Raw genomic sequence first — 23,547 nt, 5'->3', positions numbered from 1 at the left:
CCATCAAATGGATAACAATGATTTAAGTGTTTTGACTCAACATCATTAAAGGTTTCATCAGATAATTATTTTTAAATTGATTTATTTTTCTTCTTTTGCCTCAATTCATTATTAAGACAAATTGATTGATTAATTGAAATTGTTTTTGTTGAATTTCCATAAATAGACTTACAGATAAAGTTCAAACTTTGTTTCATTTACTTTGCTGCAAAAATAATTTCTCATGATGTTGCCCTCAACTGGAATCAATCAGTGTAATCAAATTATCAAATGAAAATTTGCAAAATCAATTTTCGAATCAAAATCCGGGAAAAAATGAACTTTGATTTTTTCATTGAACTTTCAAAATGGGTACAAAAGTTTAAATTAGAAAATATCAAAACGATTGATTCCATGAAAAAGAAGAACCTGGAAAATCAGTTCGAAGTTTCTGTTTGAATTAATCTAACCTTTGATATTTTACTTTACCAACAATTTTCCTTATCGATGCCTTTACTTTCTTGTTGCATGATCATCATGAGCCTTAATAAGATTAACTATTGAACGAAATTCAAACTCGGAAAGTCATTGCAAGTAAACTCATTGATCACCTTTGACCATCAATGAGTAACTATTTGTTCAAAGAAGATCAACAATTTTTATTCATAAATTGAATTGGAGTGCATTTAATTGATTGAAACCAATTGATCTGTTGAGTGAAAAGTTTCAAGTTGAATAGCAATTGGTGTTTACCTGAAATCCATTTCATAATATTGTTCATCACCTTGAATCAATAGTTTAACCCACATTATGACAATTACCTAAAGAAGATAATAAACAAAGAAAATGTAATAAAATGGAAAACATTGGACTTGGAAAGAAGTTCGACATTTTCCAAATTTCACGTTATGAAATGTTCGCTCAGCATGCAAGGTAACCTTTGTTCATTTATCTGATGAACATTTTGCATTCCAATTCAAGTTTACCCTTGCAGAATGGATAACACAGTGTTCGCCAACAGTGAAGTCAATCTGAATTGGAACGGAAAGCTCAAAATGAATTTAAAATTTTCTTCCAATGGTTCGAGTTCAACAGCTTTTTGTGAACTTTCATACATTTTTCATGGAAAAACTGCAAAAAAAATTTCACTCAAAGCAAAGGAAAGTTCAATTACTCTTTGAAGACATTTGAAAAAGTAATTACAATTAAAGTTTTCTTTCTGGTGAATTGATTACAGTATCATATCGAATTGAAGGTTAAAGTGATGATCATTTTGTTCAGTTGAGCAACATTTTTACTTGCAATCTTCTTTATTCATCATGATCATGTCATTTTTCATTAACAGGTAAACTCGACAAATCGAGGTAAAACTTTTGTCACTTTTCATGTTCACTTTTGGTTAAATAACAGAATCAACCCTAACATGATCAAGCTTTTAGGACCAGTTTAACAAGACTTTTCAAGCTCAGTTTTTTTCCTTCCTAACATCAGTTTAAGTAACTTATCATTAGTTGAACTACTTTTAGCTCATCAAACTCATCTTATGTGAAGTCACAGTAGACTCAACATTTTGGACAAAAGCAACTTTTAATACGAACTTGACACATTTAGATGATTCTCATTGTATAGAGATTATCATTATACAGATTTTAGCAAAATTGTTCAATGAAAAGCGAAAGCTTTTGTTTTCGATTCTTTCGTAGCTCAACATTTTTCAAACCTTTTCAGATTCTTTTTTCATTTATTGCAATCAATTTTTCATCCAATTTTTGCTTCAAATATCAGGCTGAAATTTAATAAAAGAACTATTGATAAATGAACTTTAAAAATCAAATATCAAAGACTAAAACTTTTATTAAAGGTTAATTGAAAGGAGACTTAATTTGCTATTAAAAGCAATATAAATCAAGATTAAAACCAGTTAAACTTTTCATCTCTTGTTAGCTCAACATTTTCATCCAAACACTGAAATTCTGATTTTTAATTAAAAACAATTGATTAAAGAGGAATCTATGGAAACTTAAATAAAAGTTTCAAGAAATTGCAACATTTTCTTAAAATTTCAATGGAACAAGAAAATATTTAAAATTAGAAAATTGAAAAACGGAAATCTTCTTAATAGCGCTTTTGAATAGCGAAAAAATGAAAACACTGAAAATTTAAGTAACTCAGTACCAAAAATAGATTGAAAGCAGGTTAAGATACAAGCAAAGTGGGAATCGATTGACAAATGAGTCTTCAAATACAGCGAAAATATCAATTCTAAAGTTTACTTTTCTTTGTGGGACTTGATTTTTTGTGTTATCAAGATATTTCAGGATGTTATGATGATAACCATTTCGGTGAGTTTATCTGGATGCAAAGTCAGACTTCTGAAGCTGAAAATCCTAAAAAATATTATTAGGAGAAAAACGTTTATCTGAAAAACGATTCAGATACCAGACTCACTTGCAAGGGCAAGTTTTTTATCTGTGAATAAAAAGGTCTTATAATTTCATCAGCGAAACTGGACTTTTTTCTGGACTGGAATTGGTCTTCATTGCAACTCTATTCAATTGAAAAGATCAGCTAAAACGAATTTCAGTTTTTTCACTCCATACTTTACTTTACACTCATCTTGGGAGTAAAATTTCTCAGAGATTTTATGTGCTTACTTAATAGTAAACCTGTTCAATTTTTCATGACCAAGTGATGAGCAATCAATGAGAAAAATGTTCTCAGTGTTTTCAGTTGGCAGTACAAAAATACCCAAAGATAACCTGAAGCAAAATTCATCTGAAGCATTTTCAAGGATTCCATTATTAGCAAAAGTAAAGCAAGAAACAATGTTTAACATGAAAGTTGCTTATTAACGTTAATCTCAATATTATGTTTCACCTTAATTCAGTTTCTTTTTTCTGTAACAACAAAAATCGAAATCAAAAATAGCAAAAGCTATGAAAAAAACTCATAAAATCCATTATTGATAGCATATTATTATTTATAAAATGCAAGTGTTTCTACTCAATTATCTTAACTCAATTACGCTTGTTATCATCTTAATATCAAGCAAAGATTTCAAACTGATTATCAACTTGAAAGCAAAATGTTTAAAAATATAATCAACAAAATTGATCGACTTTTCAATGTAAAACAGAAATACATTGAAATTGATTTCCATGTCCAATGTTTTCCAACTGGACAATGCATGACAAAAGTTGGCTCAGTTGAAGAAAATATTGAAACAAATGGAAATGAATGTTTTATAGATAAAAATAGAAGAAAATTTTTTTTCTATTCACATTCATTACTATTCAATGTGACATCTTGCACCACTCAATTTACACTCTTGAGGTATTTCATTAGCAATAACATTAGCGCTTATATTGTTTGACAATCTTGATAACCTGGAAAAGGCAGAAAAGTTATAAATTTTAAAGTTTCCCTGCTTGTTATTAATGCGCCATTTTCACCATTTATTTATTTATGTTTCAATTTTATTTACTTTATATCAATACAAATGAAAATGGATAAGATTCAAATGAAAATGTTCAACAGTCTAGAGAAGTAAAATTTTATTTCAACCGAAATCCCTTTAGATTCCTTTCTTTCAACTGTTTTTTGTTTTCTTTTTTTCTCCAACATTTTTCTCTTCGTTGATACAAAATGCACTTTTTGCTTAACATTTCCTTCTCATATGGAAATTCATATTTTTCAATTATTATCGTCATTCTTGTGCAAGCCCATGAACCACTCATGATAACATCAATAATGCTGGTGAATAATGAAGGATTGAGATGGAAAAATGTGATAAAAGAAATGTGATGAATAATATTGTGATCAATGTAGAGTTTAAGGTCAATTTGGAGGTTCTTTTCTCAGCATTCAACTTTTTATTTCTCCTTCTTTTTTCTACAGAATATTTTTCTTCTCTCAACAGTTTTTGAAACTCTATTTTCCCTCACCAATTCCCAAGTTGATTCTATTAGTTGCCAGTGAATTGTCCAGCGATTCATTGTGAATTGAATAATGTCAAAGTGTAACATGGAATATAACATTTGAAATGAAAGGAGAGCGAGAAAAAAAAGAAAAACTTTTTGCCTTCTTTTTTCTCTTTTTTCTCTTCTTTTTCAGTTTTCCTTTATTCAATGGCAACATTAACCATTATCCATATTAACAGGGTAATTCACTTTACATTTGTCTCTACAGTTTCCTTTATCAACTTTTCTCCGCCTCAACTTCAACCTTTCATGTTGCCTTTAAAAATTTCATCCAAATGCATAAACTTTTGTTCACCTTTCAGAGTCAAGTTTAGGTCTAAATTGTCATTTCATGTGTCATTAACCAATGAATTTTGCTCTTAACTTTAGTTTTGCAAAGTCTATTCGCTAATGATTCATTAGTCTCGAGTTTAAAACTGGAAACGCTATCAACTTGAATCTTTAGACTAATCTTGAAACTCTTTGGATTTTATTAACAATTTTCAGAATTGGATTCGTTGTGGTGCGCCACCTATTGAGGAGAAAATAAACTAATTCTTTTTATTTTTTTCATTTTCTAATTTTCTTCTCGACAGAATGCCCTTCATCTGAAGATGGTATTGATAGATTTGCCTGTCCATCAGCCGATAGAATGGGTCGATATAGGTGCATTGAAGATCATGTGCTTTGCAATGGATTCTATGATTGTCCAAATGGTGAAGATGAAGATAGAAAGTCTTGTATGTTTTACAAAACGGTAAGTTTCACCTTTGCTTCAAAGTCCAATTGTCATTCTCGACCAAACCTGGAAGTGAATCTGGTTAACTTCAATTTTAAAGTGTCTTATAGTGTGATTGACATACAATGATTATGTGAAACGACCAAACTCAAGCGTCAAAAATTTCGAACCAATGTTATGGATAAAGATGTCGAATGTGTTTTGTGGTTAAAAAGACTTAAGACTTTGAGAATAATTATCTTAATTTAATCTTCTTTACCCTAAACTATTTAGTCCAGTCCAAGCGTCAAACTAACCTCACAAGATTAGTCCTTCAGTTACTTGAAAAGTCAAAATTGATTCCAAGCTAAATTTCAATCTTTTCAACAAATCATTTTTATTGAAAATATTGAACCATTTGACTAAAGTCTGACCAAGTAGCTCTGAATGTCAACTTTGAATTTGAAAATTATTGACCAATGAATTTACCAACATCTTGATAGCGTCCACTCCAAGTGATAACTTTAATAGAATTGGAAAGTAGAGTGAAATTAATTTATTAATCAATTTATTTGTTCAATTTTTGTTTACTTTTTCTTCTGTTCTATTTTTTCGTTCAAAGATTTATCGTTATTTTTCTTAACATTTTTTGTTTTGCTCTTATTCAATTGACACTCTCACAACTTATTGAAAAGTATACTCAGCAAGACACCAGAATGGGTGGGTGGTTGAGACAATGCACAGCAATAAGAGCAACAAGAATTAATCAGATGAAACAAGAAAAGAAAGGAAAGAAAAGAGTTGAAAGGCAAAAATTGGAACAAATGATGAATGAACATTGAGACAAACAACATTTGACATTATAATGAAAGTGAACATTGAAAGAGGAAAATATTAATCGAGTTGATAATCAAACTCATCTGTATTCAATTGATGGATCAATTTAAATCTGAATTTCCTTACCTTGGAAATTGTTCATCATAATATTGACATGAAAAAAAGAACAAATTTTTTCCTTTAAAAGTCATTCTTTTCACAAACCTGAGCCTCTGACAAAGTTAATCTTGAACAACTGCAAAAACAAGTATTAATGATGAAAAGACAAAAAAAAACATAAAACCTCAACTCATCACCATGCAACCCGGTAATCCGATAGAAATTCAAGTTTTCCAAAAACTTGTCATGAATGTTTTACAGGAATTATGTACTCATAAATATCCTTCAACATCTAATGAATGTGTGATTACAAAAGGCAAGTTTTCCTCAGTTGACTCCCTGTAGATGATGATTTCATTATCATCTAATTGAATTTCATTCAAAGCTGAAAAATATCATCAATTTGCTAGTTATAGAGTTAAAATGTTTTCCAGTTTTCTCAAATTCTCAGGTGAAATTAAAAATTTGAAAATGAAAAGACAAGTTTAAACAGTTGAGTCTGTGAGGAATCCCAGTCTAAATGATTATACAAAAGTCAAAGATGCTAAACAAATGGAAATCAAAACAACTGAAATTTACAAAAATTTGATTTCTTTCATCCGTTTGGAACAAATAAACTGAATTGAATGTTGAAGATCTGGTCAGTGAGGTTGACTCGTGATTTGAATCTCGAGCTTTTTGTTTCCATTTTTGGTTAACTTGGGTTATGTTTTCATTTCATTGTTGCTCATTTTTCATCAGATTGTGTTTTAAATACCAAGTCTTGGGAATGAATAACTGTTAACTGTGAACGTTGTCAAGGTGAGAAGTGAAAAGGTATTGTGAAAATGTGTTAACCTGAATGAGAGTCTATTTTTAGTAAATTCAATGTTTTTGAATTTATTTACAAAGATTGAAATTTTGAAAACTTGGCAACTGAAAATCATTCAGTTGGACTGTGGAAACTCATTGACGTAAAAAAAAGTTTCAAAGTGTAAAGAAAATTTTTTGTTTGTATCAAATTCGTTCCAATTTCACGTCATGTTATTGTAATGGTCGAAAATGACAATTGACTATTCATTTAATTTTTCTTTTCTTTTCTTTGCCAAATTCGTCACTCATCTGGATTTAACTGAATCTTTTTTTCTTTTCTTTTCCGGTTTATCCACAGACAAAGGCTCATCTTGATGTATTAGCTGATGCTATGCTTCGTATGGTCAGAGGACGATTTTAACCTTCAATGATTGCACTGCACTGTAAACTAATTTGATTGAGCGTGATGCCTAAACATTTTAAGAGAAATTAATTTGAAGAAAAAAAATAAAAACAAAAATGGTGATTAAAATAAAATAAATTGCATCAAAATCAAACAACAAATCTCATGATCGTAAAGTGATAAAATATTATAAAATAAATAAAATCTATTGAATGAATTACCGATTGTTTTGAGATATTGATTTAACTCGCGTTATCCACATTTCCAAATACTCTTAGCAATACTATTTTTACGCTTATTGCCATAAATCATTTCATCACGGTCTCCATCACGGGCACATGATTCCAATTAATGTGATCATTAAACACATTCCTTATAGGTATACACACTTATGCCACGCCATGTCTGAGTGATCAACTTATGAGATTCAGATATGAATTGCGCTTTGGAATGAAGACAGCGACATTGTTTTCTTGAGTTGAGTACCTGGAAATAATAAGAATATCCATTAATCATGAGACAATATTTAGATATGTGTTATACAATCAAAGAAAATGATTTTGCTCAAAGAAATATCAGAAACTGTGGACAATTTATCCTGAGGATTTATTTTCAATGATGGTTATTGTACAAAATATCAAATTGATTTAAATATTTACGCTTTTATCTTATCCCCAAATGTGTCGGTTTGTCAAGATGGAAGGATATTTTTGTTTTGATCAAACTCATTTTCTTTGATTGTATAATTTGTAAAAACATCAAGGTTGGTAACTTTCACATTTTTCAAGTTCAGTATATTTTACATGAAAACCTGAAAATAAAGTAACATTTGAAAAGCGAAGTTCAGAAGGTAATATGGTTTAATCTTACCTTAGCCACAAATGATATTGCAACCAAAACAAAACAACAATTGACCACATGTGTTCAATTAGCAAAATTTAAAAATGAATGACCACTTTAACTATCGAAGTCGTAAAGCTGACATCTGCAAATTTTTAATTTAACTTAATAAACTTACACATTAAGGTAAAATGACTAATTTTTTGGAGAAAATATAAGCCCTCTAAACAATTAAAAAATTACGTTAAAACGATTCTATTAAAAATGCTTGATTCAATAGATGGCGCCAACTGTAAGTTTCAAGTTATTGTATGTAAAAATCATGTGTGTTGCTATGACAATATTTCGCTGGTTAATATTTGTTTTTGTTGGCAAAATTTCTTGATTCCCTTATAAAGGTTTGAAGTAATGGAGAAAGAACAGGTAATTTTTGGTCAAATTGTTGTCGGTCCACCAGGATCGGGTAAAACAACTTATTGTTCAACTATTCACAAATTTCTCAATAAGCTTGGTCGCAAGACTTTTATCGTTAATTTAGGTAAGTTAGTTTCTTTATATTTTCTTACTCGACTTTGCTTATATCAGTTCAAGATTTAAAATTTTCTTCAATTTTTTCATTACTTTCTCTCACCATAGACCCTGGAAATGATGTATCACTACCCTATAAACCGGATATAGATGTAAAAAATTTAATTTCTTTGGATGATACTATGCAGGAACATAGTTTAGGACCTAATGGTGGATTAATTTATTGTATGGAATATTTGGAAACTAATTTAGATTGGTTGATCGATCAAATCAAGAAAGTTTGCTTCTCTCCTGAAAATCAGAGGAAAAAATCTTATCCCTACTTGATATTTGATTCGCCTGGTCAAGTGGAGCTGTATGTGCATAACAAGAGTTTAAAAAACATATTGAAAAATTTAACTAGTCGTAGTGTGGCCGGATTCGACCTCAGATTAACATCAGTCAATTTGGTTGACTCTTATTATGCTAATGATCCTGGTAAATTCATTTCAGCTCTTCTCAACTCGTTAGCAACAATGCTTCACCTTGAGCTTCCACATGTTAATATCTTATCCAAAGTTGATTTGATTGAAAAATTTGGACCCATCCGTTTCAACATTGACTACTATTGTGAGGTTCTTGATCTCAACTATTTGATTGATCAAATTATAGACGACCCGTTCATGGAAAAGTTCAAAAAGCTAAGTCAAGCTATAGCTGGTGTAGTTGAAAGCTATGGTTTGGTAACTTTTGTACCGCTCGATGTAAACGATCCTAAAACCATGTTCAAAGCGATGAGATTAATTGACAAAGCTAATGGACATTTCCTCATAGACATTGAAACGGAAGAAAAGGTTCAAGAAATTTATGAAGAAACTCAAAATGCCGATTTCGATTATGCAAAATATATGGAAATTCGTGAAAGGTTGATAAAATCTGAAGATATTCCTGTTTTACCATCTTGAAATTATCTAAAGTAATTAATTATTCGCCTTTAATGATAATCAATGGATCGCTCCAAGATGTTCAACTCAATATGATATAAGCTTTTCTTAAATGATTTTCTACTTCTCACACAACTTGCTGTATACTTTCTGTACATTATAATTTTCGATTTTTATAGTTCTGAATAAAATTATTAGCTCTCAATGTTTTTTTTGCTTAATCATATTCTTTCCTAGAAATCGATAAAAACACTATTTATAGAAAATATATGAACAATATGTAAAAAAATAAAAGTAACTTCTAAATAAACAACACAATGCTTATTGAGTGTGTTCAGGATCAGCTGAGAAATTGCTCAATAAGCTTTCTTGCTAGTTTGAAAGCTACCTTGACATTAAATCCTTGAATTTTTGAATATCGTCAATAAATTATAAAAAATGTTCAATTCATAAACCAGTTTCTGTCTTAGATATTCATAATTTATCCTCGTCTCAGCCTCACTAATTTACCATTTTTAAATTTTCCTCATTCTTCAAGATAACCCCGAAGTGAAAAATTGTTTCCATTTTCCTTTATTGTTTTGTGTTGCAACTATCATTGAAATCATGTCTAATGATCGGAATTCTGGTCGATCCAGCAAACGAGTGGTTTTAAAACCTGGACATTCTTTGATGGATTGGATCAAATTAACGTCACAAAATAAAGATCTATCTGGTACATTTGGATCAATGCCAGAGGTGACTGTAGAAGAACTGGAGAAACATGACAATTATAAAGATTGCTGGATCTGTCTTGATCGCAAGGTTTACAATGTTACACCTTACCTAGAATTTCATCCTGGTGGTGCAGATCAATTAGTGAAAGGTGCTGGTAAAGATGCTACTGAATTGTTCAATAACGTTCACGCTTGGGTCAACTATCATGGAATGTTAGCAAAATGTTATGTTGGTAAACTTAAACCTGGAACAAATGCTAAAAGAGCTCCTGTGGATAAATCCACCAATAGCAAAAATTCCTGATCATTTTATCCTGTATTAGCTTTTCATATACTCACAGCGAAGAAATAATCAATGGCCAAACTTCTACTGCAATTAAGTTAACTCATTAAAATCAAATTACAAGCCTGTATAAAGTGCAACCCATCTAGTATGTAATATTTAGTGCTTCATTATGCTTCTTCGTTCTTCATTAATCCCATCTTTATTTTATTTTTTCAGCTTTACATGAGTGATCTGCCACCAAGGCTTGATTTTTTCATGCAACATGAACTCCTGTTTGGTCCGACCAGATAATTTTTCAATCCTAATCTAGATACTAGCAAAGGCATACTGGTAGAAATCAACGATTTAAAGGCAACAGAAAACACCAAGTCATGATCTTATACTCTATGCTTTCAACTTCATCACGAATCATGTTTGAAATCACGATTATTCTTAACTTTTCTAATCACAACCTGGGGAACAAATTACTCTCGATGCCAGAATGAATTTCATCTCTGTTATCTGCCAGATGATTCCTAAGATAAAATGAACCAATCGTAACTTGAAGTAGCGCACCGAGTGGAGTTGTGATGATAAATTATCCAATTACTGATGGCCATAAACAATCGATTAATTAAGGATCAACAAATGACCACTATGACCAATGAATACAGGGTACCAGATGATAGACAATGGTCTGAAGTTGATCTTATAACAATCAGTATATTCTCTTAAGGGCATCAATCACATTATCAACATTGCCATTGTCGTTTATTTAGACCATGACTAAATATACGACAAAATGCCCGTAAAATAGCCAAATTGTTTTTCTCTGTTCCTGTTTTTTTAAAAAAATAATGTAAAATATTAATAGTTTTAGATTAATTTTATGATCATTAGATTTTTACTAATGGTTATGAAAAGAAAGTAAACTCAAGTCGTTAATTCGTATTAATATCACGGAAAGAAAAAGTAGAGCATAATGAAATGTTCAAGTGTTAAACTTTTAAATTAATTAATCGAAAAGAGTGTTTTTATTTTGACTTTCCTTACAATTATGTCACCAATTGCCCATCATATTGTTAAAAAATTATATTTAATGTTCTGTGAACAGTAAAAAAAGTGATCCAAAGTAATCATACAATTGTCTTGTTTATAAATTGATTTGATAGACAAAAAGAAGGAAGTTTTCACCAAAGCTCGGTTTTTTCACCAATTCATAGTGTTAACAATTTCCTTGTGGTTCCAAAGGAAGGAGAAGCCAAGAATGGATGATCAAGAAGGATAAAAATCTAAAGGGCAAAGCTGTTGGAAGAGGATAAATGATGAAAAGAAGGAGAAGCTGATAAAAGGAATAAACTACATCCGATTTCCATTGTGTCTCCTGTTGAATTGCTTAGCCATTTTAAAGCAAGAAATTAAAGAAGTGTTGACTCTGGTAATAATCTGGAAATTAAGGGAATCACTGATCTGTATCGTACTCGCCTCAATTCAGTCTCAATCAACGTCCTTCAGTAATCGTCATCATCAATAATCTAGGTACTGCTAAATTTAACCACTAAAGCCACCAATGATGAGCACAGAAGACAGCTTTGGTAAATTTCCTCCTCATCCATCTCCCAATATTTTTCTTCCTCTTTCATTATCATAACCACTATCATCAGTTGTTATTATAATTGTTATTTTTTTATTATTAGATTGGAGTTGGAAATAATTATTGACGAAGCCGGCAATGACAACCGAATGAATATTATATTCAATTGGAGGAGGAGTAGATGAAGAGGAGGACGGTATTGATGGTGATGATGATGGAAGCGATGAAAATGATGAACTGAAATAGAGGCTAGTTGAAATTGGTTCATCATAAAAATTTAATGTTATAAAGAAATGTTGGTTAACTTCAATTACGTGCCACTCTTGCAGCCAATCCACTCGTCAAGTTAATCTTACTGTTTTGTATCTTTGCTTCAGCTAATTAATTTACTTTTGATTGCCAACACCATGGATTTTAATTGATTTAATTGGCTCATTTCGCTCTACATTCATTTGCCATTTGTTAAACTTTACAAGTCAACGGGATCAACACCAATTTTCATCTTTTTTCACTGTATTTCCACCTTTCTCAACTCATTACCAGTTAATCATTCCTTTTCTTAATTGTATCCATTTTGATTAAATGCTGAAAATATGAAACTTCCTGACATTGTGCGTTCACCTCGATTCATACTGGTCTGGTTAATTCCAATCCTTTTTTCGCCTCTTCTCTGTTGTAACCATGATCCTGTAAGTTACCTTCAATGTTTACCTTTTTCATTCCTCAATATTGACCCTTCAAGTTGCTAAATTACGCTTTGTCACTAATTTTCAATCGATGATATCAAACTTGGTTTACTTGGTTTACAATTTATTTACATATCTTTTGTGTTTCCTCAAATCACTTTACAATTTGATGGATTTGAAAAAACATACTTTTCCTGTCAAAAGTAAGGCATAAAATTTAAATTGTTATCATACAATGGTTTGGTAAACATTTAATAAGATTGAAACTCTGATTGTCCCTGAAACTGATTCAATATCGAAATGCATTTTAATGCATTCCATGATTGACACTTGATTATGTATATGATGTGAATTTAGTGAATTTTTAAACTACTTTTTTGATTTTCTATTTTAAACAATTTCTCTTTTTTAATTTTCATCTCTTCATTTCCATTGCTTTTTTTTGTATCAAAATAATGTGTTAATTAATCAATATAAACAAGTAAATAATTGCTCCTAAACGTGATCAGAATTAATATGATTAAAGCATGTTTTACAATAAACAAAGAGTAAAATGTAAATACAAATTTAGACATTATTTATAGCAAATAAAAGATGATTAAAATTGAATAGTATTCAAAATAAGCATCAAACAAAGGTTGAGTTCTAGGTAATGATTGATTTTTACAATTATTTCAGCGTTTTGATTGTCTGAGCGACTTGAATAGCTAATGTAATGATTGATTGTTTACCAGTAATTCAAAACAGATTATTTTACGAATTGTTTTGACATGAAAAAAGTTGATATTGAAAGTAACAACACAATTGTAGTCTCCAATTACACATTGATAACAGGCAATACCGTAATGTTGTGGCTTAGGTTGAATTTGTGTTGTTGGTTAGATCGGCACGAATATTGAAGCTTCAAGATTAAATAAGATTTCAGAAGAATCATGAACTGATTTGCTTGGTGTTTTATTTTTGGCTTGCAGGTTAATCGAGGAGCTTTTGTTTTGCTCGTTATGGGGGCTTATTGGATAACAGAAGCCATTCCGTTGGCGATAACGGCACTGATGCCATTGGTTTTGTTTCCATTATTCGGAATACTCAGTACAGAACAAGCTTGCCAAGCTTTTATGAATGTAAGTTGTCAATACTTCACCAATCTCTGAATGTAGAGACTCGTAAAAGCAAGTGAACTTAATTATCACTAAAACATATTTACACTCGTTCCCATTGTTAAACCACTGTGTAACCATTCCAGCAAACCTTAATGATATTTATTGCCTCCTTGATGGCTGCTGTTGCAGTGGAAAGTTCAAATCTTCATAATAGAATCTCAATCAAGGTATTACTCTTATTTGGAACCTCACCTAAATGGCTTCTCCTGGGCTTCATGTTGAATACAATGTTCCTTTCCATGTGGATCAGTAATACAGCAACAACAGCTTTAATGATTCCCATTGTAGATGCTGTTCTGGTTCAGCTTCGCCATCGTACTCCTGCAAATTCAGATTCTGGTAATCGTAAAGGTAAAACAAACTGTTCAACTAATATTTAAATTCAAAACTATTTTGTTACCATTTTGGTTCGTCTGTTTACTTTAACAGTTAGCATAATATCAAACTTGGACTTGCATCCCACTAATGAGTCCCGTAAAAGATCTGGCTCCTCTTTGGTGTAAGTATTGACAGTAAGTGACAGAATTACAAGTTTAATTATGAAATTATAATGATTATTTATCAATAGAGCTACAGAAGATCCTGAAATCGATGCTAAATCATTTTATATTTTACGAAAATCACTTTTCCTGGGAATATGTTATGCGGCAAACATTGGTGGTATCGGTACTTTAACTGGTACTGGACCCAACTTGATACTTTATGCTCTTCTGTCGTAAGTCTCTTCGTGTTTTTTCATTAAATTGTTTCTTTTTTTAGTATTTTCTTATTAACTCTTTACAATGTTTGCTTTTATTTGTTATTATTTAATCAATTCGGTTAATCAAATTGAAGTAATAAGAAAGAAATGCGAGGGATTCATAATGAGATTACATTTTCAAGTTGGATGACATTCAATGTACCGTCTATGCTTCTCTGTGGATTCATTGCTTGGCTTTTCATTGTTCTTGTTTACATACGAAAAGCTGTAAAGTAAGTATTAACCGTTTCCTAATTTTCTCTTCTTTTCGATATTGTGATTATTAGAAAATTATATTTAACTCGTTTTTGTTAACTTAATTAAATTGCGTCAAACCAGTAAAGATGAAAATAAGGAAAGGGATAAGGTGATAAGATCAATGATCCAAAAGAAGAACGAGTTAATGGGTGATGTAACGTAAGTATTTATGTGCATTTAACATTTTGCTTTTGATTTTAATCACATTTTTGTTTCATTTTCTAGGTTCCATGAATGGTCTGTTTTAATCTTATTTGTTAGCATGATACTCTTATGGTTCTTCCGTAATCCTTCGTTTACCCGGGGTTGGTCTCCATTGCTTATTAACCGAAATGAGTAAGAAATACTAGATTCGATTTTTAGCTGTAAAATTTTCCCTCCAGATCATTCAACAATAACTAGATCAATCATAGACTCATAACATAGTTAAATAATCCGGATATTTTACAGGTTTTGGTGATTAACTTTCCTTTCTGTTTGATTATACGCTAGGAAATGTAAAACAGTTTTAAACTTCGTTAGAATCATAGCAACTTAATCATTTCAAATAATGCCTTGATCTGGTTTGTTTTTATCAATATTTAACTGGCCTATTTACAAGTCAGCTCAACTTGAAATTTTATAGAGGTGAAAATGATAACCAAGTGTTAAAAAGGGGAAAAGCGGATATGATCTTGACCTATCATGGTTTTGAACTAACATTGATCTTGATAATGGCCTTTAATACGATTATATTATGTGTAATGCTTTCTGATAAACTGATTTATGTCATCTTTTAATCTAGAGGTGATTACATTGGTGATGCTAGTCCAGCTTTTTTCATTGTCATCTTACTGTTTATGATTCCATCAAATCCAAAAAATCCAACTCAATCTCGACCTTTATTGGAATGGAACGCTATTCAAGAAAAGCTTCCTTGGAATATCGTTATACTCGTTGGAGGTGCATTTGTTCTGGCTAAAGGAACTCAGGTAATATTATTTGTAGCAATAAATCTGTACATCACAAATTAAGTGATGAACTTACAACCAACATTATTTAATGTGTTTTGTATTGCAGGCATCAGGATTATCCGATTGGTTTAGTCAACAACTTGCTCGAATGCAAGTTTTATCTCCTTCAATACTACTATTAATCATATGTATTATTGCTCTATCCTTAACTGAGATAACTTCAAATTCAGCCACGGCAACAGTTATATTGCCTTCGATCAAAAACATGGTAAGCATTTTTCCAAATTAGTTGTTTTATTTTTTTGTATCTACTAGATCTTAATGAAATATTTTTTTTTAATTTTCAAATCAGGCTCTTAAACTCGGTTTTAGTCCACTTTTCTTCATGTTACCAGTTACGGTTTGCTGTAGTTTCGCATTCATGTTGCCTATTGGTTCGGCCACTAACGCAATTGTCTTTGAAGCTGGTGAACTTAAATCAATGGACATGGTAAACTTTTATCCCACATATTTTGATAATCCTTTTAATCAGATTATAGATGCATTAATACATTGTGTTGGTTTTAATCCTACACAGATAAAACCAGGAATCTTTATGAAAGTGGCTTGTCTTGTGGTGATTTTGGTTATGATCAATACTTGGGGATTTTATGTTTTCAATTTCAACGACTTATCTTCAGTCAACAACTCAACAGGTTCTACCTTATTTAATATGGCCAATTCTTTAAAACACAATGGATCACTATTTTTGAACTAACAAGTTTTACTAACAAAATTTAAGAATATATAAAATTTAAGTTCACTAAAACAATAAAAAATTTATTGAATCCTTTAAGTAACTCAAATTGAGTTTGTTGTTTTAAACTATCGATATCATTAGATACTATCGAAACTTCGAATGCTGTCAACTTTTTTAACAGAAGTTTTGATAAGTTTGAACATTTTGAAAATAAGTGTTAATCAATTATGTGAGTTTATAGATTATTTTTGCTTAAAACCTTTCTATTAAATTATTGTCTTTTATCAATAAAATACTCAACTAAATTGTTATTTATTTCAACTTTATATTATGATGTACATAGATGGCAGCATTGAATTTTACCACTTTTTACCGCTTTTTTCCGTTGTTTGTTTTGAATTTGAAGTTTCATTTGATTGTTTGTCAACTTGTTCAATTTTTGACTTTGTTTTTAATATTTTTTGATACTGTTTTATTATTTACTGGTCCATCAATATGAACAATCTTCGTTATCCAGTTTTGAGTGAAGAAGAGTTGGTTGAATTTTTCAACAGCAACTTCTTGATGAGCATCAATCTCGCCGATTTCATCAATCCAAACAAAGATATGGTGATCAACATTTTAGATAAATTTTTTGCTGACTTTGGTATTGAATACCGTCTACCAAATCTGTCAAATACCGCACACATCACAAACATGACTATGCATCAAGCATCTATACCTTTGATTAATATGAAAAATCATCTTGAAAGGATTCTTGGAAAAGCAGGTTTTGATTTCCGTCTCAGTGATTTAATTCGACCTCAAAGACGTCGCAACCAAATCTTATTTTCACAAATTATTGGCTTTTGGACACAATTTTTTGATGTAATGGAACAGTGGAAAGGATATGTTGCTGATAAAGAGGTTATGGCACTAAAGAATGCAGAACTGAGAAAAGAAAATGAAAAGAAGAAACAGTTGCTAGAAGAAAAGTTACTTTCACTTTCCGACTTGAAAGAAAAGTTACCCGATCCAGAAGGGTTGTTGGTAGCGAAGGAAAAAAAGTTGAACGAATTAAAGGATAAAGCTGATCAATACAAATCTATTCATAAAGCAAACAAGGAGAAAAAAGCTAAATTACGGTTACTGAAAATGGATCTTGTTGAAGAAGTGGCCTCTAACAAAGAAAGAATCGAATCTTTGAAAGGACAGATTGTCAAGTCTCCTGAGAAAGTCTTTGCGAAGACGAGAATTTTGGAACAATTAAGGGAAGAAGCTAGAAATGAACTACAATCATTCCAACAACAATTGCTGGAAAAACGTTCATCATTGGAAGCCCTCAAAGAAAAATCAAAGGGATGTGTGGAGCTAAATAGCGCCTTGGAAGACTTTAAAACTCAAAAGAATCATTTTATTTCGCTAGTCACCCAGTTAAATGCGGCTGAAGAGGAAACTGCTACACGCGATCTGAAAACTACTCAGTTGGATATCAAGATTGCAACGACCAGAGAACTGATTGAAAGTATTCATAAAGAGAAAGCTACTTATGCGAAAAACCATGAAAGACAGATGGCCGTTTTACGAGAAATGAATGATGAAATGCAACAAAAATTGTCCGCAATGAAGAAAGAAAAATCAGAAAAAGAAGAATCAACTGACAACAAAATTAATCATATCGAACAAGAGATTGGCGAAGAAAAGGAGAAACGTGAAAAACTGAGTGAGGAATCTGAAAAAACCAGGCAACTTGAAGAAAAAGAGTTGATTGATTTTTACAATCAAATTAATGTTCCACTGAAAAATATCCTCGAGAATATGAAAAATGAAAAAGTTTGTTAGTAAAAATTTCAGCAATTTTTTAAACTAAGACAATTTTTGTGTTAATTATTTTCGCTAACAATGATGAGTGTTAGCATTTAATTGTTATTGGAGCAGTGAGTGGAAGATTTCAGGGACATCTTCGATCATTGAGACAAAATTTTATAGCTTTCAAGAGCATGTTTAAATATCACGCATTAAAAATATCTTGTGATGAGTCGAATAATTATTCTCAAAATTTTTCGTATCTATAACATAAGTTTTACTATAAATTCTGATCTGAAGACAATTCTTGTCATCAAAAAGACATGAAGATTTTTCTTCAGTCAGAGAATTAAAATTCGGTGCCAATCTACTGAAAGATTATCCATTTCAGGGTAGTTTAAGGTTATTCAATTTACCGTGAATACAACATTCAAAAGGACGAAAGAAATGCTTTTAAATGTATTTTATAGTTCATGAAGAAATAATAAGTCAACCAAATCACTGACGAACATTCATTGATAACTTTAAATGAGATATTACACTTTTGGGATGATAATTTTTAAATCAGAAAGCTAAATATACACACAGATTAAAATGAAAATAAAATGTTGAAATTATAATAATGAGTAGAAGGAAGCTTTTTCGGGAAAACTTAAGATTTTACAATAATGATAATGAGAAACAGAAGAATGGAGAAAGCAATAATCATGACACATTTCATTTTCCGTGATCGCCTAACACTTTTCTCGGCTTTGGCCAGCTCAATAACACCTTGATGGACAGACATTTCAACATTTTCAATATTGTAATCAATCCTATCCAATAGGCTACCTTGATTAATAACCGCTGTGTTAATATCGTGGAAAATAGAGTTCAACTCTTCCATAGATTTAAGGATATTATTCATTTCTTGTTCCCTTTGATGAAGAAATTTGGTATCACTGGCCACAAATGTGTTTCTAAGTTGCTGTTGTTGTCTTCCACCGGACACAATAGCGTCATCTTCACCGGGAGACGTAAAATTGTCCAATAGATTAATATCCTGGTAGTTTGACATGGCTCCTAAAGGATCATTGGGGTCCGTTTCATCAAATTTTATCATATAATCATCATATTCACGGATCTTGTTTAAATAACCTTTCTGGACTTCTCGAAAGCGAGCTGAAAGATTGCTTATAACATGATACTCCCATTGAAGGATATTCCTTATTATCCTGTCTTTTAATCCTTCTCCTCTAGAGATATTTCTCACTTGATTGACAAGAGAATGTAATCGATTGAAAAGGCGACTGATTTCTTGGCACTTTTGATCAATCTCACTCTCACGGTTATCATTGAAGGAATCATCTCCAAATATTTCCTTGTTTTTCAATTTGAGTATATTCTTCTGGATCTCTTCGAGTTCATCAACTATGGAATCATAGTAAGGATATAAAGATAGAGAAAAGAAAGGTATTAATATACAAATTAATTAACATTGATAGATTCTCCAGCTATGTTCATCATCAAAGACCATTATTATGTAGAAATTATCATTCATCTTGTTGTAATTCCGATCATACAAAAATCAATATTTTACTTATCGGCACACAACTTTGAATCATTTTCATGCTTATCTAGATCAAAATGATGAAGTTGTGAATAATTACGAGAGAGATTAATAAGATTGGAATCATTTATTACTCACTTTTTTTGTTTATTTTGCTAGTCTCAAAGCGGAATTGATCAACATAAGCAACCCAATATGGTGAGTCCACAGTTCCTGATTCAATGTAACCGTTTTCTTCATTATTGACCAAAGTGACTCTCTCTTCTTCACTAGCTTCCTGCAATTAACAAAGAATAGTGGCTTTAATTAGAAAATAAAATGAAGAATGGAAATATTATCTAGACTTACATAGCGAGTAAAACTGCGATATTTAGATGCTTTGTTTCGCAGCGTTAGGAATGTTTCAAAATGATTTCGAGTGACCATGATTAATTAAGTCTTTAAAATAATGACGATGTGAGATCAGGAAAGCTAAGATAGCAAAGGTAAATATGGAAAACTTATCGATGATAGGCGAAACAATATGACAAGAGAGTAATTTTCTATTAGTAAATAATCACAGATTTTTCTGTGATCTAACAGCTGGCAGCTCAACTGTTATGGTCATTTTTGGATTGCTCACACCCTGATCAGGTGCTTTAAGTAAGAATTACACATATTCAAAAAATAGATTTCTGTATGGAATCTTTAAAATGTTTGAATTAAACAAGAATAATAAATACTGATTATTTTGAACAATCAGCCAATATGTTGATGTACTGAAGCCGGGTAAGCAAAGAAAGACAGGCTGGTGAAATGGCACCCAAATAGATAAGATAAAAGACGGTTCAAAAAATGTCAGTATAAATTGAATAAGTAGCAATAGATTAACAAAAACAATTCAAGTAATGGTCAAAAGAAACAGAACATATTTATTTTAAATTGTATGAATTTGGTCAACTGTTGCAATTTGCAAAAAAGAGACTGTACAAAAGTAACCAATCAACAGCTGACATATGAAATCCAAAGCGCCATTTACAAAAAGTTGATTAAGCTGAAAGAGAAATTTTTTGAAGCCAAGGAATTCCGGTGACTTCAATTCATTGACTTGAATTCTGTAAATTGATGACCTTACCTTAATTAAAAGATGGCAAATTTCCTAGTCAGTAAAACGGAAGGTTAAGATAAGGTAAGATGAGACGTCACTTTTAAACACGATAGTTTTTTGATCATTAAAAGGTTGTTACCTGATTATCAAGATTTTTAATATCGGTCTTCATTTACATTGGTATTTAAGTTAATTTTGTAAAGCATCATAAGTTAATCTACACAATCCTAAAATTCTCAAACTATTTCCAATATTTATCTTTGACAGTCCAAAACATGTCATCACGTCTTTTGTATGGATACATATAGTAGCTATTCAGCTTATCATATGTACCAGCAGCTTCAGGCCAATCTTTTGGTCGTGGTAATAAACGGCAAGTTTGAGCTTTACGAATTAGGTGCTTGACAATTCCGAATTGGCGATTACAAAGTCGAGTATCTTCCCGAGGCATCATTTTACCATTTTCGTCGACAAATTGTCCGATTATAAGAATATCCTGTAATAAAAAGAGATCATTTTTAATTGATTGTTGACTTTTTTAAATTAGTATAAATCAAGAACAAGGTAACTAACCGTATAAGAAAGATTCTTCAAATTTAATCTACACAGAGGACAGGCCGGATTCTTCTCAACTGATGGAATCAAACTTTGCTTCCTATCAGAATCGATTTCAACTCCTTTGACCACAGTAACATTATCATTTTCCTCAATGACCACTTTGGAAAGAAATAAAAAGTAATCAAATGAATGAGAATCCAATTCAGAAAAAGATAAACAAAAACATGTGCGAAAATTACTAAATAACAACTTACATTTTCGGACCATTTTTATCGATGTGGTAGATATAAATCTATTGAAGGTATGTCCATAATTACATGTTAACTTACAAATTTTATTGATCAACATTTTTTATCAAAATAATAAATATCCGAATCAACAAAAGTGTGAATAAATTGATTTAATTTGCTTGCAACAGCTGAAGCTGACTAGCTTCTAATGAAGAGAATAGATGGCACTACACGACCATAATAGCAAAAATGTATTCAACTAACATACCTTTAATAATAAAAAGCATGAGATTTTATTAAAAATAACTCGATCGATTTTAATCGTATTACTTAATCGTAATTAGCAAATTGGTTGAAAATAGTTCATTCTGCTGATTATTTCAGATTCTTTGCCAAATCAGAATCATTCCAAGCAATCATGATAACCTAACAAGTCATTGCTTCGAGATTTATTTGGATACAATTATTACATGCAAATACTGAAGATTTTGCTTTAAACTGTTTTTAAATTTGGTAACCAACAAATCAGTTTTTGTCACAATTAATCCTATAAATCAACCTTTTTAGATCAAATCTCGGTGGAACAATAGGCAAGCGTCTTCCTCGTTGACCTTTTATCATGACTTACATTTTTTCAAAGTCGAGTTGCGGTCAGAAAATGCGAAGAGTTGGAGAAGAGACAAACCTGATTGATATCATGAAAAGGTAATTTGATTTTCATTTAATCCTGACATTTGAAGACATTGAGAGTTGAACTCATAGATTCTAGAAAGTCTTTGGCAGTTTACTCGAGAGTTTATTTCTTGTCAAGCACGTATATTTCAACCGCCAGATTAGACCCTTTAAAATGGCCCGAAAACATAAACTAAAACGATTAACCTACAAATAGGCAAACCATATATTCTAGAATCTGCGCTTTCAATTTTCTACGAACCTTGGCCACAAACAAACCTCAAGGTAAACTCTTTACGATTTAACCCGTTTATCGTCCAGAAACTTGGGTATAAAAGTCAATGTGAAATTGGTCTAAAGTATCATTCTTGCAACTTCATTTGCTCTGTTCACTTTCACCTTAAACATCTTCTAGTTATTACTCTAGTCTTTGTGATACCTAAAATTACCTTAAAAGTACAATATGTATGTCAAATCTATTCTCGTTCACATCTTCTTCATGGTTCATTTTGCCAATGCCAATGTGCTTAAAGGTAAGTTCTTGTTCTTATATCTTGTCTCTCCTATTTTATGTGAAAAGTAACTAATTTTATGTTTTGTTTTTCCTTTATTTTGTCTTTTCTCAATAGATTGGTACAGTGGTTTGAATAGCAAAGTAGATGAATTAAGTGAAAGTCTACACGAAAAGCCAACAGGTGAATTGGTCGTTGGACTAGCTAAACCTTCACCTAAACCTTCCCCTGAACCTGCCTACAAGCCTGCTGAACCAGTGGTTAAAAAGGAGGAAAAGAAACCAGAACTTAAAGAAATTTGTACTTTAAGATTACGAGACTCTGATATTGTAATGCTTACAGTGGTAAAGAAAGCAACGAAGAAAGCCTTTGAACCAATCTCAATCGATCCCCGTGCATTGGAATTGAAGTTCATCGTTGAAAAAAGAAAAAAGATTCCATCTCTCATTGGTGCTCTCAAGTCAATTACATTAACGAAACATTCCCATGTCAACAAAATTCCAATCAACTTGCAATTGGACCATAAAGCTTTAACTAAATTACCAAAATTAAGTGCTGAGGACTTAGTTATCTTAACAATCATCAGACAACCCAAAGGAAAACCAGCAAAGGTTGTTTCCCATTTTGTGGATAAAATAAGTGCTGCTCCAGTTTATAAATCCTATTAAATGAATAAACTATTGTAAATTGTAAATTTTGAATAGACTGTCTATTCATTATAAATTGTGACTTAAATCTAATCAATAAATAAATATCAAAGAGTATATTTAACAAAAAATTGTTTGAAATTTCTTTAAGATCAAAAATTGAAAAAATGTTTGAATTTCTTTGTTGAACGTGAATGTATTGACTTAACATTTTAACCCATTTAGCCATATCCAAAGAGTAAGATAACTCTTACTCTACTCTTTAACAATGACTTCCAATAAATAACATAGATGGCATTACCATAATATCAAAACATAA

The 23,547-nt window shown here is 31.1% G+C and overlaps 8 protein-coding genes and 2 long non-coding RNA genes across 11 annotated transcripts in view; 6 read left to right on the top strand and 4 right to left on the bottom strand.

Moving 5' to 3' along the window:
- LOC107359860 (uncharacterized) overlaps positions 1-7,007 on the top strand; it is a 44,278-nt gene extending 37,271 nt beyond the window's left edge. The window contains exons 3-4 of the mRNA XM_015926447.3: positions 4,535-4,695; positions 6,743-7,007. Coding sequence (XP_015781933.2) covers positions 4,535-4,695; positions 6,743-6,805 — 224 coding nt within the window. The 3' untranslated portion in view covers positions 6,806-7,007. The remainder of the gene's footprint in view (positions 1-4,534; positions 4,696-6,742) is intronic.
- Positions 6,425-7,908, bottom strand: LOC107359862 (uncharacterized). Its single transcript, XR_001568170.3, has 3 exons — positions 7,658-7,908; positions 7,009-7,273; positions 6,425-6,854 (listed from the first exon to the last, which is right to left on the bottom strand). It is a non-coding gene; the product is annotated as an uncharacterized LOC107359862 (long non-coding RNA).
- Positions 7,909-8,033: 125 nt separating this feature from the next.
- LOC107359861 (uncharacterized) lies at positions 8,034-9,283 on the top strand. Its single transcript, XM_015926448.3, has 2 exons — positions 8,034-8,165; positions 8,264-9,283. Exons 1-2 carry the CDS (start codon positions 8,036-8,038, stop codon positions 9,097-9,099), a joined length of 966 nt encoding a protein of 321 aa, XP_015781934.1. The 5' UTR covers positions 8,034-8,035; the 3' UTR covers positions 9,100-9,283.
- A 168-nt stretch (positions 9,284-9,451) lies between these two features.
- On the top strand, positions 9,452-10,228 carry LOC149093895 (cytochrome b5 reductase 4-like). The gene has a single exon (XM_089267795.1). The coding sequence runs from the start codon at positions 9,685-9,687 to the stop codon at positions 10,096-10,098; it is 414 nt and encodes a 137-aa protein (XP_089123921.1). The 5' UTR covers positions 9,452-9,684; the 3' UTR covers positions 10,099-10,228.
- LOC107359859 (Na(+)/citrate cotransporter) lies at positions 9,469-16,284 on the top strand. Its single transcript, XM_025160251.2, has 14 exons — positions 9,469-10,225; positions 10,297-11,654; positions 11,757-12,342; positions 13,311-13,460; positions 13,583-13,850; positions 13,929-13,998; positions 14,068-14,214; positions 14,334-14,471; positions 14,578-14,655; positions 14,722-14,832; positions 15,281-15,467; positions 15,556-15,717; positions 15,802-15,939; positions 16,027-16,284. The coding sequence occupies exons 3-14, from the start codon at positions 12,247-12,249 to the stop codon at positions 16,204-16,206; spliced, it is 1,725 nt and encodes a 574-aa protein (XP_025016019.1). The 5' UTR covers positions 9,469-10,225; positions 10,297-11,654; positions 11,757-12,246; the 3' UTR covers positions 16,207-16,284.
- LOC112538573 (uncharacterized) lies at positions 12,851-13,834 on the bottom strand. Its single transcript, XR_003081756.2, has 2 exons — positions 13,692-13,834; positions 12,851-13,619 (listed from the first exon to the last, which is right to left on the bottom strand). It is a non-coding gene; the product is annotated as an uncharacterized LOC112538573 (long non-coding RNA).
- On the top strand, positions 16,278-18,042 carry LOC107359411 (uncharacterized). The gene has a single exon (XM_025160286.2). The coding sequence runs from the start codon at positions 16,684-16,686 to the stop codon at positions 18,007-18,009; it is 1,326 nt and encodes a 441-aa protein (XP_025016054.2). The 5' UTR covers positions 16,278-16,683; the 3' UTR covers positions 18,010-18,042.
- A 379-nt stretch (positions 18,043-18,421) lies between these two features.
- Syx16 (syntaxin 16) lies at positions 18,422-20,473 on the bottom strand. Its single transcript, XM_015926535.3, has 3 exons — positions 19,871-20,473; positions 19,661-19,799; positions 18,422-19,383 (listed from the first exon to the last, which is right to left on the bottom strand). Exons 1-3 carry the CDS (start codon positions 19,946-19,948, stop codon positions 18,626-18,628), a joined length of 975 nt encoding a protein of 324 aa, XP_015782021.1. The 5' UTR covers positions 19,949-20,473; the 3' UTR covers positions 18,422-18,625.
- A 271-nt stretch (positions 20,474-20,744) lies between these two features.
- On the bottom strand, positions 20,745-21,550 carry LOC107359938 (large ribosomal subunit protein mL66-like). The gene is made up of 3 exons (XM_015926540.3): positions 21,422-21,550; positions 21,183-21,325; positions 20,745-21,105 (listed from the first exon to the last, which is right to left on the bottom strand). Exons 1-3 carry the CDS (start codon positions 21,513-21,515, stop codon positions 20,851-20,853), a joined length of 492 nt encoding a protein of 163 aa, XP_015782026.1. The 5' UTR covers positions 21,516-21,550; the 3' UTR covers positions 20,745-20,850.
- Positions 21,551-21,971: 421 nt separating this feature from the next.
- LOC107359936 (uncharacterized) lies at positions 21,972-23,360 on the top strand. 2 transcript variants are annotated; one of them, XM_015926539.3, is made up of 3 exons: positions 21,972-22,102; positions 22,485-22,602; positions 22,699-23,353. In XM_015926539.3, exons 2-3 carry the CDS (start codon positions 22,533-22,535, stop codon positions 23,247-23,249), a joined length of 621 nt encoding a protein of 206 aa, XP_015782025.1. In that variant the 5' UTR covers positions 21,972-22,102; positions 22,485-22,532; the 3' UTR covers positions 23,250-23,353. The 2 variants fall into 2 exon arrangements, with proteins under 2 accessions (XP_015782025.1, XP_015782023.1); XM_015926537.3 differs by lacking the exon at positions 21,972-22,102 and having other exon boundaries at positions 22,441-22,602; positions 22,699-23,360.
- The last annotated feature ends 187 nt before the right edge of the window (positions 23,361-23,547 follow it).

Source organism: Tetranychus urticae, chromosome 2 (assembly GCF_039701765.1).
Source record: "Tetranychus urticae isolate SD_2017Ah chromosome 2, NJAU_TeUrti_SD_1.0, whole genome shotgun sequence".
Taxonomy (NCBI): domain Eukaryota; kingdom Metazoa; phylum Arthropoda; class Arachnida; order Trombidiformes; family Tetranychidae; genus Tetranychus; species Tetranychus urticae.
Note: the sequence above shows the minus strand (reverse complement) of the source record. Positions and strands in the feature narration are given on the sequence as shown.